At 40.0% G+C, this 15,852-nt stretch overlaps 2 protein-coding genes across 2 annotated transcripts; one reads left to right on the forward strand and one right to left on the reverse strand.

The window, feature by feature from the left end:
• The first annotated feature begins 450 nt into the window (after positions 1-450).
• SDG2 (SET domain protein 2) lies at positions 451-11,778 on the forward strand. The gene is made up of 18 exons (XM_086662502.1): positions 451-766; positions 985-3,375; positions 3,486-3,542; positions 3,979-5,193; positions 5,660-6,033; positions 6,131-6,697; positions 6,819-6,919; positions 7,130-8,189; positions 8,312-8,383; positions 8,740-8,850; positions 8,927-9,027; positions 9,234-9,333; positions 9,415-9,510; positions 9,713-9,880; positions 9,959-10,386; positions 10,494-10,602; positions 10,715-11,017; positions 11,310-11,778. The coding sequence occupies exons 2-18, from the start codon at positions 1,098-1,100 to the stop codon at positions 11,487-11,489; spliced, it is 7,320 nt and encodes a 2,439-aa protein (XP_086518628.1). The 5' UTR covers positions 451-766; positions 985-1,097; the 3' UTR covers positions 11,490-11,778.
• Positions 11,779-11,926: 148 nt separating this feature from the next.
• Positions 11,927-14,255, reverse strand: LOC147560322 (scarecrow-like protein 21). The gene has a single exon (XM_086662503.1). The coding sequence runs from the start codon at positions 14,036-14,038 to the stop codon at positions 12,377-12,379; it is 1,662 nt and encodes a 553-aa protein (XP_086518629.1). The 5' UTR covers positions 14,039-14,255; the 3' UTR covers positions 11,927-12,376.
• Positions 14,256-15,852: the final 1,597 nt, after the last annotated feature.

Raw genomic sequence — 15,852 nt, forward strand, 5'->3', positions numbered from 1 at the left:
TGTGAAATTTCTGTTACCGTATGTTTTATGCAAATCTACATATTTATATTTTTATTTATTGCTTTCTGCAACATACATGCTTGACCAACAGAATCATTAGTTCGACTCATGCCTGATGGCAAATTACAAGTTAGCACGACAAATTTGATGTTTGGGCATGCACCTTTACCTCAATCCAATGCCACCAAATAACCCTAACGTGCAATTGGATTTGCTAGGAGGAGTTTGGGGAAAGGATCATGAATTCACAAATTAGATTGGAATTCTCATTAAAAAAAAAAAAATAGATTGGAATCTAGATTCGGGCAGCCTGACCGACAATCCAAAACCCAAAAAAATCCCAAATGGGAACTATCTTGTCATTCATTCTTGCCACGGTTGCCCGCTGACCGAAGACGATAATATGAGTATATTATCGTATAAATACAGTATTTAGGGGGGTATTTTAGTACTTTGTGTTTTACGAGTAAAAATACTTATAGAGAGAGAAAGAGAGAGGGTAAGAGGTTGAAAAGAGAAAACGGAAGCCTTCAGTTTTTCTTTCTTCTTCTTCTTCTTCTTCTCTCATCATCGACCGATACCGAGAGAGAGCGTTTTAGAACTCTAGAGAGAGAAAGTGCAAAAACCAGAGCTTCGATTCAGTCCTTTCATGGTGTATTTCGATCTATAAACAAAAGAAGACTCTTTTCTTTCTATTCTCAAGTCTTCTTCTTAACCCTATTTTAAGGATCCGACAAACGAGCTACTTAGGTTTTTTTTTTAATTCGTGAGTTTTTCTTTCCCTTCTTTGATTTTAGTTAGGGTTGATATGGGTTTATCTTTTGAGTTTCTTAGATTGGATTTGGTATTATCTAGGGTTTGAATTGTAGTTATCTTGCTTTACGATTTGTAATTTTGAGCTTATTACGTTATTGTTCTTGTTTATGAAACCCTACATTGTTCTAATGAGTTTTTGGTTTGTGATTTCATGTTGGTTGAAATTAGGTTATTAAGTTCGGTGATTGGATTGTTTTGGCTGAAGAAATTGAAGTATGAGCATCGATAGCCCTAGGGAAGGGGTGAATTAGGGTTTTTTTTCCTGAAGGTTTTGAATTTCCATGGGCGATGGTGGAGTAGCATGCGTGCCTTCACAGCATGTTATGGAAAGATTTTCAAATTCAGATACGTACTGCAGAGGAAATGGTGGGTTTAATTCAAAGTCAGTTTCATTCTCAGAATCACAACTTCAGAAAAAAAACGAGAAGAAGATGGAAGTAGCTAAAGAAGAATTTGGGTCTCCAAGGGGACGAAAAAGTGAATTTGATTCTGGAATCAGAGGTAAGAAACTTGATTTTGAGAAAGGAGAGATTGTTCCAGAGAAATCACAGAATGATGAGATAGAAGAAGGTGAATTGGATTGGGAGAGAGAGCAAAAGAGAGAATTTGAGAATGGTGAATTTGTTCCTGAAAAGGTAAGAAGTAAGGAAGTTGAGAAGGGAGAATTTGTTCCTGGGAAATGGGGAAGAGGAGAAGTAGAAAGGGGAGAGTATATTCAAGGGAAATTTCGAAGAGAAGGAGGAGACATCAGAAAATTTGGCATGGGAAGAGGAAGAAGGGATGAAGTTGAGAATGGAGAATTTGGTAGAGATAAGTGGAGAGGATTCCCAGTGGAAAGAGGATTTGGTCCTCATAAATGGAGAAAGAGTGAAGTGGTGAACGATGAATACGGTTTAGAAAAAGCAAGAAAATGGGAGGGGAAGGGATGGAAGCGCGAAAATGAACGAACTCCACCTTCAATGAATTATTATGATGAAGATTCTTCTTCTCAGAGAAAAGAATTCAACAGAGGTGACAATGGCTGGAAAAAAGGTATGAACAGGTGGGACCCTGGTCTTGATAGGGACTCGAGAATGAACTCAAGAATTGCAGATGATGAAATGACTTCATTCAAGTACTCAGAGAGTAATGGGAAGAGTCATGGAAAAGACTACTCTTCAGGAGGTTGGTTTAAACGTAATGGTATTGAGTCAGAGCAGTACAACCGAAGAAATCATTACGACAATGGTGATCACCCGAATGCCAAGAACAGGAGATTTAATGACGATTGGTACGCGGATAAGCGCTACTCGGGCAACTCAATTGACAGGCCTTACAGAACCTCTAACCCAGTGCCGTCCCGTGTTTCTTCATCAGGCAACAGGTATTCTTCTAGATATTATGATACTTCCATTCCTTCGAGAGGAGCTAATGATAGGCGAGGTCCAGACAACTTTGAGCGTGGCAAATATGACAGACAACGGTACAATGATCGCCGTGATCAAAGCCCATCTTACTCTGAGCGATCTCCGCATGATCGGTCACGTCTCCATGATCAGAGGAGTCGAAGCCCATATGATCGGTCCTGTTCTCCTTATGACCGGTCCCGCTCTCCCTATGACCGGTCGCGTTCCCCATATGACCGGTCCCGTTCCCCATATGATCGACCCCGTTACAATGATAGGTGGAGTCGAAGTCCAGCTCGCGTGGAAAGGTCCCCACAGATTCGAAGTCGTTTGGATCACAGGGATCGAACTCCTGGTTACATGGATAAGTCCCCTTTCAGGCGATCTTATGATCACAATGAAAATGGTCACAAGAATGTAGCAAATGAAAGGCAGAATGCTAGGGATGAAATTGAAGTAAATGAAGAAAAGCAGGATTGTAGAGATTCCGTAGGGAGAGAATCAACTCATAGGCTTTCTTCAACCATACAACCCAATGATAATGTGGATAATGGCAGTTCTACTGTTAAAGAAAACAGTGATGATTCGTCTCAGAAGGAGAAAGAGCCCATGGATCTTTCTGCTGATTGCACAGAGCCTCCTGGTCAGATTAATGAAGCTCCTGATGGACTACTTTCCATGGAAGAGGATATGGATATATGTGACACACCGCCCCATGTAACAGTAATTAGCAATTCAATCAAAGGATCATGGTTTTATCTAGATCATTTTGGCGAGGAACAGGGCCCGTCTAACTTGATAGACCTGAAGAGGCTTGTCGAGGAAGGAGCTCTCCAGTCAGACCATTTAATAAAGCACTCCGAGAGTAACTGGTGGGTAACGGTTGAAAGGGCTTCTTCTCCAGTGGTTTCGACAAACTTCATTCCGGACTCTGTTACACAGGAGGTAAGCCCTCCGGAAGCTCCTGGAAATGTTTTAGCTGATGCTGGGGAAGCTGACCAGCAGCCTGTTAGTCATATTGGTAAGGTGTCATCTGTTGCCTTGCTGCCGTCACATCGTGATGAGACTTCAACTGCTTTGGAACCATCAAACGATCTCCATATTGATGAAAGGGTTGCAGCTATGCTAACAGGTTATACTGTTACTCCAGGAAAGGAGCTTGAGATTCTCGGAGGTCTGTTTCCTTCTTTCCCTCTGGTTCTTTCCCATTTCTTGTCTGAACTTTGTTTGTTTCGTAGTCACTTTTCATTTATCCTGCCCTTTTTGGAATCTTAATTTTTTCAGAAGTCCTAAGGATGACGTTTGATAAAGTGGATTGGGAGAAATGGGGGATATCAGAAGGTATTAGTTGGGTTTTATTATTCATTTTCCACCCTTTTTTCTTTTATATATTTTTGTCTTGGTCAAATTGACGCTTTTCTTTTCTGGCTTTTGGGCTGATATCACCATTTAAAATGAAGATATAAAAAGGTTTCCAAATGGAAGATCTAGTGTGCGAAGTACAGAAATAAACAAGTGTGGCTGTCGCGGGTTATTGGGTCGTCTTACTATTTAAAGAAGGCAGAGAAGTTGTTTGGATTATCATTAAATAATTAAGATCCATTGTTTTTGTACACATATACTTTTTTCAGACAGGAGTGCTAACAGAAAATCAACTATTTCACTATTTAAATTATATTCTTGTTCAATCTACTATGGAGCCGGCAGTATGATGTGTCAGTGTAATTGTTTTTCCTCCTTGATTTCATGCTAAGTAGCTTGTTGCGATTGTTTTTAGGTTTATTCCAGCTTAAAACTGGGGATGGATATGGTCATCAGAGAGATGAGGAACTCGGCATATCTTCTAGAATCACTTCAACAGAAGGTGGAGAAACGAGGTCGTCTGCACTTCCTCCAAAGGATTGCGCCTTTGTTGGTGAGGACCCCAATGACTGGTTTTCTTACCGATGGTCATGCAAGGGTGGTGATTGGTTGAGAAATGATGAAGCTTCTCAAGAAAGATTTTTCAAAAAAAAACTTGTCCTGAATGACGGTTACCCGCTTTGCCAGATGCCAAAATCTGGGTATGAAGACCCACGGTGGGAGAGAGAAGAAGAATTATATTTACCTTCTCGCAGCAGAAGGCTTGATCTGCCGTCATGGGCATTCTCCTTGCCGGAAAAAGATTCCAGTGTATCTGGTAAAACAGTCCAGAACAAACAACCTCTTGTTCCCAGAGGAGTGAAAGGAACCATGTTACCAGTTGTCAGGATAAATGCATGTGTAGTCAAGAACCAGGTATCTTCTACAATTGAGCCCAGGGTGATAGCTAGAGGATATGATCGGCATTCAAGATCTATTCGGTCTTCTTCTGCGATGAGCAATGGCAGAAGTTACCTAAGAGAGGGTACTTCTCAATCCCGAAATGAGCAAGACTTTCAAAATATGGTAGTACCCATCACCATCCCAAAAGATCATGTTTGCACAGCAGATGAATTACAATTGCACTTGGGTGATTGGTATTACCTTGATGGTGCTGGTCATGAACATGGGCCCTCGTCTTTCTCGGAGCTGCAGGGTTTAGTTGACAACGGCATTATCCAAAAGAATACAAGTGTATTCAGGAAGTTCGATCAAATATGGATTCCAGTTAACTCGACGCCCCAGGTCCCTGGAGCAGCTACTCAGCAACTAAAATTCACATCGTCTGCTGACTCTTCCGCTGCTCCTTCAAGACAATCAGATGTTGATATGCATCATGAATCAAGCATGGTTCCCAGTTCATTTCACAGCTTGCATCCACAATTCATTGGTTTTACCCGTGGTAAGCTTCATGAGTTGGTAATGAAATCTTACAAGAGTAGGGAGTTCGCTGCAGCAATAAACGAGGTATTGGATCCGTGGATTAATGCAAAGCAGCCGAAGAAAGAGTTGGAGAAGCATATCTTTGCTTCTATGTCCAAAAGTTCTTCACTCTATAATGATATGCTGACGCCAAGACTCCGAAAATCAGGTAAGGAATCCTCTCTTTTGAAGGTCTGCCAAACCTTTTTCACATCAATAAATTTTCCTTTATTTTATCGAAAGTATACTCAGATAGTCAGGTAGCAAATTAGGACAAACTATTCCCCTTTTTCTCTCAGAGGCTCGCCCTCCCCTCCGTGTAGCCATGTATAGTGGATCTTTATGATCTATTCAAAATTGACTTATACATTTGAATGTGATTCTTCATCCTTCACGGGGACTTACTCAGATATAGAGGTTAGTTGTGGTCTTCTGATCTGATTAGGTTTCTGACGCAGAAGTGAACTAGTTAGAGCATAAAAGGAAGCCTGTCTTATTTCTCAAGAATCTTAATTTTGTGGCAAGACGTTGTATCCTAATCTCAACATTCCTTATTCTGATTTTGTGACTTTGTGGTACTGTCAATTCTTTTTGTTGCTCTATTTATTCATATATTTTAATTCCTTTCATGACAGAGGATGGTAGCATGCATGCTGGTAAAAAAGCTCGCGTGCTGGTCGATGCTAGTGAAGAAGACTTCGACTCAGAAGACCCCGTGGCAGGGCAGAAAGATGATTGCTCGATTGATGATTTGCTCAGTGAGGCAACTTTTAGTGAAGAAAATGGTACGCTCTCTGATGCTGAGACTGAGAGTTGGGGTCTTTTGAGTGGTCGTATTCTGGCACGGATTTTCCATTGTTTGAGAGCCGATATGAAGTCTCTCATATTCTCGGCTGCGACATGTAAGCGTTGGAATGCGGCTGTCAAGTTGTACAAAGGAATCTCCAGACAAGTGGACTTGTCACCTGCAGGGGCTAACTGCAGTGATTCCATGTTCCGAGAGATCATGGTAGGTTATCTTTTTGGTGGTATTCGTGTAAATGTAGATATTGACAGGGTAGTAGGATACTCAGAAATGATATTATTTTCTTCATATGTCCTTGCAGAAAACTTATACAAATGCAAAGATGACGTCCATCATCTTAGTTGGATGCACCAGCATTAGCGCCAATGCACTTGAAGAAATTCTGCATTTATTCCCTCATATATCTTCTATAGACGTCAGAGGTTGCAACCAATTTAACGAGTTGACTCAGAAATTTCGAAATCTGAAATGGAGAAAAAGTTGTGGAGATGACAGTAAATATTCCGAGGGTCCACGCTCCAAGATGAGGAGCCTGAACCAAATAACGGACAAAAACAGCTCTCACTCTAAGGCAGTCAAGGGCTCGAGTAGACACTTGGGTGATTCGTTGGAGTCTGTCGAGCCTTTTCATCAGGACTCTGCTTTGGATAGAACTGATGCACCAGGTCAATCATATCGACAGAACTTCTATAGACGCAAGAAACTTCTTGATGCTAGGAAGTCCTCGTTTCTCCTATCAAAGGAAGCTCGTATGAGGCGATTGATCCACAGGAAATCTGAAAATGGATATAAGAAGATGGAGGAGTTTCTTGCTTTCAGTCTGAAGGATATAATGAAAGAGAATACTTGCGACTTTTTTATACCCAAGGTATGTGTTACTTCTTAATTGTTTCTCTGATGACTGTAGCATTTGACTTTGTTAACTTAAATTTGTGTGCACAATAACTTTCAGTTTGGGCTGTACTCATGTTTTTACTGTAAATCTGCAGGTTGCTGAAATTGAAGATAGGATGAAGAATGGTTATTACATTGGTCTTGGATTGAGCTCAGTCAAGGAGGATATCAGTCGAATGTGCCGGGATGCAATCAAGTGAGATTAATTTCTTAACCTTTATTTGGTTGCACTTTTTTTTATTATATATTTCGTGTTTGTTTGTTGGGTTGTTTCACCATTTTCTCTGTCCCTTCAGTCCCCCATCATTTGATATCTTCTTTCTCCCTTCACCTCTTTCTTTCCAGTTGCTCATCTTGTGTATTTTTCTTTACTCTTTTTGGCAACTTATGTACTATATTAATGCAGAGCAAAAAACAGGGGTGATGCTAGAGATATGAATAGCGTCATTAAATTATTTATCCGTCTGGCCACAAGTTTGGAAGACAACTCGAAGTCTACTCATGAAAAATATGAAATGATGAAGATGCTAAAAGATAATTCAGCACTTGGAGTATGCTCAACAACTTCAAAATATAAGAAGAAACACAGTAAAATGATGAGTGAAAGAAAATGCATGACCCGCAGTAATGGCGCATCCTACAGCAATGATGGCACTGATTATAATGAGGATGCATCTGATAGGGAACTTCGGAGACGTTTCTCCAAATTTAATAAGACCACTTTAGATTCGGGAAGTGATACTTCTGATGAGAATGATCAATTTTCTGGAGAGGCTAGGAGTGACGGCGAGAGTACCAACTCTGATACAGAAACCGACTTGGATATCCATTCAGAAGGTGGACTTAGGGACATGAGAGGTGATGGGTACTTCCTTGCAGATGAGGCCTTTGATTCTTCGGCAGAAGATCGTGAGTGGGGCGCTCGCATGACGAAGGCCAGCCTGGTTCCTCCTGTTACTAGGAAATATGAAGTCATTGATCAGTACGTTATAGTAGCAGATGAGGAGGAGGTGCAGCGGAAAATGCTTGTTTCCTTGCCGGATGATTATGCTGAGAAGCTCAACACGCAGAAAGATAGCATTGACGAGTCAGATATGGAGATTCCAGAAGTGAAGGACTACAAACCTAGAAAACAGGTTGGAGAAGAGGTCCTAGAACAGGAGGTTTATGGTATAGATCCCTATACTCATAATCTTCTTCTTGATTCCATGCCTGAAGAGTTGGATTGGTCTCTTCAAGAGAAGCATTTGTTTATCGAAGATGTGCTTCTCCGCACATTGAATGTACAAGTCAGGCGCTTCACTGGTGTTGGTAATGCTCCAATGGTTTATCAATTGAAGCCTGTCGTTGAAGAGATCGAAAGGACTGCGGCGGAAGCTGGCGACCTTCGCTACTTAAGAATGTGTCAGGGAATTCTGAAGGCGATGCATAGTCGCCCTGATGACAACTACGTGGCCTATAGAAAGGTAATTAGTCTAGTATTCCTATTCCTATCTAAATGAGATCTCCGCTTTTTTTCTTTTGTCTTGTGTATTTGTAGCGGCACTTCGTGTCCTTCCTGCTATATCTAATTGGATGTCGTGTGTAGGGGCTAGGAGTTGTTTGTAACAAAGAAGGAGGTTTTGGTGAAGATGATTTTGTTGTGGAGTTCTTGGGAGAGGTATGGTCATTTTTATGTCAATTACATTTTTCTGCATTTTCTTTTATTTTAAATAACTTATCAAATATTTTCGAAAGTTTTAAAAAAAAAAAATATTTTCGAAAGCTTTCGGTACTTTATGCTTTTTGTTCATTCTCATTTGCGTGCCATCACCATGATTTTGTCCAAAATTGTGGGGTAGTAGGAACTTGAGGTTACTGCACTTAGTTGCTTGAGATGTTCATGTGGGAGGTAGGAATTTTGGCATTAGGTTAAAAAGAAGCTTTTGTTAGCATGATGAAACCTTAGTTGGACTTCTCTTTTTAAAAAACTTGAGTATACATCAATGTTCTCATTTCATGGCTTTATGTATTTAGGTTTATCCAGCGTGGAAGTGGTTTGAAAAGCAGGATGGAATTCGATCATTGCAAAAGAACAAAGAAGATCCAGCTCCGGAGTTCTATAACATATATCTGGAGAGGCCAAAGGTAAATTCTCTTAATTGCTCAAGTTTAGCGAGCTTTCCATTCAGTTCTTTGACATCTGATATTATTTATTTGGCAGGGTGATCGTAATGGGTATGATATAGTTGTTGTTGATGCAATGCACAAAGCAAACTATGCAAGCCGAATCTGCCATTCATGCCGGCCTAATTGTGAAGCAAAGTAAGTCCTACTTTCTTACCCTCTGTTTGTCCTTGTTGATGTGCAACCAGCTTAGCATGGGATCTTCAATCCCATGCAATTCTTGTGCTGACATGTTCTCTCTCCATCATTCTTTTCATCACTTGTGCAAGAACCCTTGTTCATTGAGATCGAGAGTTTTGTTTTCTGTAAATTCTATTTCTCATATATTCACTTAATGGGAACAGAGTAACTGCTGTTGATGGGCGGTATCAGATTGGGGTTCACACTGTAAGGCCGATCGGATATGGGGAAGAGGTCACTTTCGACTACAACTCAGTAACAGAGGTTTGGAATATACTCTTCCCTCTTCTTTGAAATCTTATTAGGTGATACTTAAATATGTGATGTAACTTGTTTCTGCTGCAGAGTAAGGAAGAGTATGAAGCATCGGTTTGTTTGTGTGGGAGCCATGTTTGTCGTGGAAGCTATTTGAATCTGACCGGTGAAGGGGCATTTCAGAAGGTACGAGTAACGAGTTGGTATCTCTGCCAGAAAAAGTCTCAATCTGAAAAACTGATTTTAGGTTATTTCATGTTCCTTGCATTGAATGTGGAACACGTTGACAATGGCTGATCGTAATTGCAAATCCCCCAAAGATCTAAATGTACCAATACCCATACCCTTTGTCCATAATATCAGTTTCTCATAAAGTTTAATTTCTCAGGTATTGAAAGAGCACCATGGAGTTTTGAACAGACATCAGTTGCTACTAGAGGCTTGCGAGTTGAATTTTGTTTCTGAAGAAGATTATGCCGACTTGGGGAGAGCCGGTTTAGGAACTTGCTTGCTTGATGGCTTGCCTGATTGGCTGATTGCATATTCAGCTCGTCTGGTACATACATTTTCTACTCCATTTAAATGCATTAACTTTTTATAGTTGTTCTGACACTGTTGTGAATTCGTGGTGAAGGTGAGGTTTATAAATTATGAAAGAACAAGGCTTCCGAAGCAGATTTTAAGGCATAATGTGGAGGAAAAGAAGAGATTCTTCGCAGATATTTGTCTAGATGTTGAAAAAGGTGATGCTGAGGTTCAGGCTGAAGGTGTCTACAATCAAAGGCTCCAGAATCTGGCTCTCGCTCTTGACAAGGTGAGATATGTGATGAGATGTGTATTTGTTGAGGCGAAGAAAGCACCACCTCCACTGGAGAAGTTAACACCAGAAGAGACTATTTCTGCCCTCTGGAAAGGGGAAGGGTCACTCGTCGAGGAATTAGTTCAGTGCATGACTCCTCATGTGGAAGAAGATTCGCTTAATAAGCTTAAATCTAAAATTCATGCCCATGATCCTTCGGGGTCTGACGATCCCATGAGAGAACTTCAGAAGGCTCTATTGTGGTAAGAAACCTAAACTCGTCTTGTTTTTATTTTTCTTTTTCATTTATTGCACTTCGAACTGTTATCCGTGTGAGTCTAAGCTAACTATTTTTTGTTTTCGTTCTAAGGTTGAGAGACGAGATTCGAGACCTTCCGTGCACTTACAAATGCAGACACGATGCAGCTGCTGATCTAATTCACGTATATGCTTATACAAAAACCTTCTTTAGAATCAGAGTGAGTTCTAACTCTTATGCTGATCTTTCCAGAAGTTGTGAGAAATTTGTTTGACAAACATGGAAAATAATTATGTCCGATTCACAGAATTAACGGGTTTTTGTGATTGCAGGAGTACAAGAGTGTAACTTCTCCGCCTGTTTACATTAGTCCTCTTGATTTGGGTCCCAAGTATAGCGGTAAACTGGGTCCAGGTTTGAAAGAGTACTGTAAGACGTATGGAGAAAACTATTGTCTGGGGCAGCTGATTTATTGGCATAGCCAGAACGATGCTGAACCAGACAGCAAACTAGCAAGGGTCAGAAGGGGTTGCTTGGCTTTACCCAACATTGCCTCCTTCTATGCGAAGGCCCACAAACCATCCAAACAAAGAATTTATGGCCCAAGAACTGTCAAATTCATGTTGTCAAGAATGGTAAGTGTTTTTTTTCACAATTCTGTGTTCATTAGTTCCTCTTTTTATAGCCCTAATTGAGGTGCAGTAGTATTGATGATCCAAACCCCTAATCCCCTTCACAAATATTGAACTGTTGTCAATTATAATGGATTTTGCATCTCTATAACTAAATAGTTGGGATTGGGTGATCCACCGAATAACTTGTGGAATCGAGATCCTATGCCGAATTCCCAAGTTATTTGTTTCATAAGATTCTGACATGTAACTTGAAAATTGGAGCTTAATTTGATTTATTACTTACAATTATCAGGAGAAACAGCCACAGAGACCATGGCCGACGAAGATGATATGGTCATTCGAGAATAAACCGACAGTGTTTGGCAGCCCTATGCTTGATCAGGTCATGAATAAGAACACTTCCTTAGATACGGAGATGGTTCGATGGCTGAAGACTAGACCGTCCATATTCAATGCTATGTGGGATCGATGATGCCTTGTCCTGCTCTGTTCTATGTTGGGAGGAAGCAATCGGGTTTCATTAACCCTAGCAATTGGTTTTTGGAAATGATTATTCGATTTTGTTTCGCAACTACCCCTTATCAAAGTGTAGGGTAGTTTACTAGTCATTTCCAAACACATCATAATTCCTTGTAGCAGCAGCTGTTCTTCAATTCTTATGTACAGTTTTAGTTCTTGTGTAATTTGTATTCATATAATTGGGTAGTACAGTATTGCTTCTTTCACCTCAAAATCAAGGAAAAGCTTCAAATTTGTCTTTCCATCAATTTTGTTCCTCTTCTTTTGTGTATATAAGCACCATGTGTTGTGAATATTAGGGAGAGTAGGGGGGGTCAATCGGTACCCACTATTTATACTACCCGTGAGAAGGTGAGTATTTAGTATTCGATGGATCCTTATTTTCATATCTGGTAAAGATTTCGTATCCGATAGATATCAAATTTTATAGCGTTAGAATTTAGTATACGATCTGATGGATCCTTATTTCATATTTGGTAACAATTTAGTATCTCATGGATGCAAATTTCGGTTATGGATCCTTATATTGTACAAGAATGGAATTACTGTTTGGCATCGAAACTGGAAATTTTGTAGGTTCTAGTTTAGGTAGTGAGATACTCGAACTAGAACTGATCCATTGCCCCCTTCCCGGTAAGAGAGAGCTTTTGTGTAATAATATTAGATGAAGTCGAGGATGAATGAGATTTCATACTTGGTTTGCCAATTCATTTCACCTTGAAACAAAAGAGTAGCACAAGAAAGAAGAAAGAAAGTATCTGTGTCTGCAAGGGTACAAGTAAGTCTCCCCCTCCTATTGGGTTTTTTGATTGATCTTCCATGTTACTGTATTCAATCCTCTCATTGCCATGCCGATGCTGATATCAAGTTCCTGTCCTTCCATCCGAGCAACATTGCCCCGTCTTTCTCCACCAGCGTATAATCATCAGAGTAGTTCTTTAACAAGGTTTTGATAACCGAGTTGACGTGAGAACTCAGAGGAGAAGTCTTGAACCCTGCCATTTCAAACCTTAACTTCCATTTCCCAAGCAACTCGTGTCGTTCAACTCTCTCTTTGCCTTCACAGGCGATCACATTCACTATATCTCTCGCTAGGCATTGTTGCTCCACATTGATCCTTTCTCTCTTGTCCCTCGGAAGATTAGCGTCAATCGACTCAAACATAGCAGAGTAGAACTCTAATGCCTCGACGAACCTCGTCAAGAATGGGGTAGTGTTTGTGTTGGATTCTTGCTCAATTAGTGTTACTACTTTTGGTGATAGAGATTTTACCATTCTTAGTAGTCCATCTCTTGGGTTTTTGACATCAACACTCTCATCCGCTGTGTGATGAAGCTGCAAAGGAAAGTTCACAGCCAAAGCTTCACCTGGCTTTACATTAAGCATCTCCTTAGTAATATCAGATGCAAAAACTGGCACAGCATGAAACTCAACGGGTATTTTGAATTTCTGAGACACTGCAGCTAAACTCTTCCCTAGTGCTTCTAAACCGTCCCCACGCGCATGTTTAGATACAGGGTCATCAATACCCGTAATTCTCACGTGCGGTGGCCCACTAGGCCTTGCTGCAAGCGCTTGTATCAGAGTCATCCATTGTGTTCCTTGACCGATCTGGAAGTCTATAATATGAACCCTGTCCTCGTTCTTGAATGCTTCTGCTATTGCACCATTCGCTGCCATATATCCAAATTTCATATACGGGCATAGTTCGTATAAGATCCGCATATATGATAGCAACTCACTGCTTTCGGGTACTCGGCAATTCAACGCCTGATATATATTAGTACCCGACCCGTTCTTTCTTGCCACTAGACCTTCTACCATATAAGCACCTAGACGTTGGATTGGTTCTCCCCTGATTGATACAACAGATCTGGCATATTCAACTTGTTTATCAAAATCAAATATCCTGTTTTCAGATAGAGCTCTTGCGCAATTGATCAACAACTTCTTCAAGTTTCCTTTAGGGTTTTCTTGGTATGACATTGGCTCTTCCATAACTCGATGACGTTTTTCTGCCTTAAACCCATGGCTAGATCTCTTTTGCTGAGTAACCCGTTGCTCTTTATGAGGCTGACTTGATATAGGTCCGGGCCGTCCGTTTCCATGATCTACACCACCACCCAGAGTTGTTCCTTCATCGTCTTCGTTTATATCAGGACTCATTAGAACAGTTTCAATTTCTCGAAGAACATGTCTAACGAAGACTGAATCCAAACGGGACCTTAGTTCTTCTTCTTGTTGTTCTTGATTGTTTGAGAAACAGGGTTGGGTAGTATCCGTGTCGAAGGAAGAATTATCAATAGGACTAATACCGGATAGATTATCGGGCGAGCTAGATTGCTCTTGGCTATTACTTGGTGTAGTAAAATGAGACGAATTACCTAATTCAAAGTCGAGTTTTGTAACCCATTCAGGGATTAATGAAGTAGAGTCATGAGACAAATCGGAGTCGAAATTCGAATAAGTTTCGCCCACCATGAAAATTTGGTGCATATCCATCTATTGAGTTTCCATCAGTTGCTTGTTTGAGCTGCTCTTTTACTTCATTGTTTCTTCACTCTCTTCCACTAAGCTCAAAATCAAAGTCAATAACTTAACTAGATGATCCGAAATTGATAGATTTGTGAATCAAGAAATAAATCTCAATCCTCAAAGATCTTCTTCTTCTTCTTGGTTGGGAGATTTTGAGTTTGGGAAGATTGAAGGAGAAAAGAAAATGAAGATTGAATTTATAGTAGTAGTCTAGTAGGTCAAAAGGAGGAAAAGAAAACGAGTAAAACAAACGGAAATAACGATTAGTCGTTAACGATCAAATGTCCGCGTTGTTTTTGAATGACGTCGCTTCTAACCTAAGTACCGACCACAACCTAAACTTCCGTTCCTTTCTCTTTCTTATTTTGTTTTGGCCTCCCAAATAAGACTAACTAACCATTTTAAACCCAAGATTGCCTATTAGACCATATTTGACCCTAAACTCAAACTTCAATTCTCTTTCCAACTTTTTTTTTTTCTCTTCTCCCTTTGTTACCCAAGTAAAAAATTCAGCCGATCAAGGTGAAATCTTCATTGTCAACCATCCAAATTAGAAGAGATAAGGGAATTCGGAGAATGAAGAAGGTCCACACTTTGGGGCACCCACCTTTGGTTATGTGGAATGTAGACTTTTGTCGACTAAACTTGACCTCAGTCGACTTAAATGGTAACTTAATTGTCACCCAAAAATTTACATGTTTATGTTTTAACACCTAATATTCAGCTTCAACACTTCACCATCTTCACCGCCACCACCATCACCACTACCATTCCTCTCTCTCTATTCCGACAAAAGAAAGAAGTGTTTGTTCGTTGGGACCCATAATTTTAAGGGGTGAAAATGGCGAGTTGGTCAAATCTGAGGGGTATATAATGCAATTCACCCCTCCAAAGAAAGATTCTGGCTCATTTTAGTGGACTTCTACTACAGACTACAGTTTCCTAATATGTAACATGTGCGTTCAAGTAAAGTGTGTTTTCGTGGTAAATGACACTCAGTAGACTGGAAAATGATTTCTTTCTTTTTGTTCTTTACAAGATGAAAACTGTTTTGGAAGAGGTCAATACTCCTTAGTTAATTGCATATTCCATTTCATAGAAAAGAGTTGATATGACTTACTTATACGTTCCCAACGGACTTATTCTGTCTTGAAGAAAAAGAAAGACAACGAAGACGTAGTACAACTAAGGGTTTAATTGGACGAGAGTGAATTTGTATAATCTAAATACCATTGGTCTTAGTTGGTTGGCCCATTCTCGAAAGAGTTGACCTTGTTTATTTTAATGGAGGTCACTTGGTTTTAGAGATTTATAGTGAGTGCACTCGTGTCTGCCCGTGTGTTAAATTGACTGCGCCCAAGTAGACAGACCTTGTCGGGTCTTTAGAATGCCATCACTTGTTTATAAATGGGTTTTTTGAGTTTATCCCCTCAACACTAATTAGTAACTGAGTTTACCCATTTTAGTAATGGGTAAATGAGGTTACCTCTTTTAATTTAGAACAAAAATACTATGAATATGTTTGAAAAACGATAATAAAATCGTAAATCAAATAATATGCAAACGAAATTAATTTTTACTAATTATATTCCCGACCAAATCAAACTATAAAGTAAGGTGAAATAACTATTAGAAATCATATTGAAGAAAAATACTCTTAGTAGTCGTTTCACGCACGCCAAACAAAATCTTTATAGTTTATCAAAAGAAACTATGTAAGAAAAGCCCAAGACTTGGGCCCAAATACGAAAAAAAAACACTCGGGAATAATAATGTAAAAA

Source organism: Eschscholzia californica, unplaced genomic scaffold (assembly GCF_041429995.1).
Source record: "Eschscholzia californica isolate CP2 unplaced genomic scaffold, dmEscCali1.0.p SCAF_2, whole genome shotgun sequence".
In the NCBI taxonomy this organism is placed as follows: Eukaryota; Viridiplantae; Streptophyta; class Magnoliopsida; order Ranunculales; family Papaveraceae; genus Eschscholzia; species Eschscholzia californica.

Bases quoted from the DNA above. Each gene is read 5' to 3' on its own strand.
- LOC147560322 (XM_086662503.1), bottom strand. From the start codon at position 14,038: ATGGATATGCACCAAATTTTCATGGTGGGCGAAACTTATTCGAATTTC.
- SDG2 (XM_086662502.1), top strand. From the start codon at position 1,098: ATGGGCGATGGTGGAGTAGCATGCGTGCCTTCACAGCATGTTATGGAA. The intron at 3,543-3,978 runs GTATTAGTTGGG...GATTGTTTTTAG, and splicing joins GAAATGGGGGATATCAGAAG to GTTTATTCCAGCTTAAAACT. The intron at 9,334-9,414 runs GTTTGGAATATA...TTTCTGCTGCAG, and splicing joins ACTACAACTCAGTAACAGAG to AGTAAGGAAGAGTATGAAGC.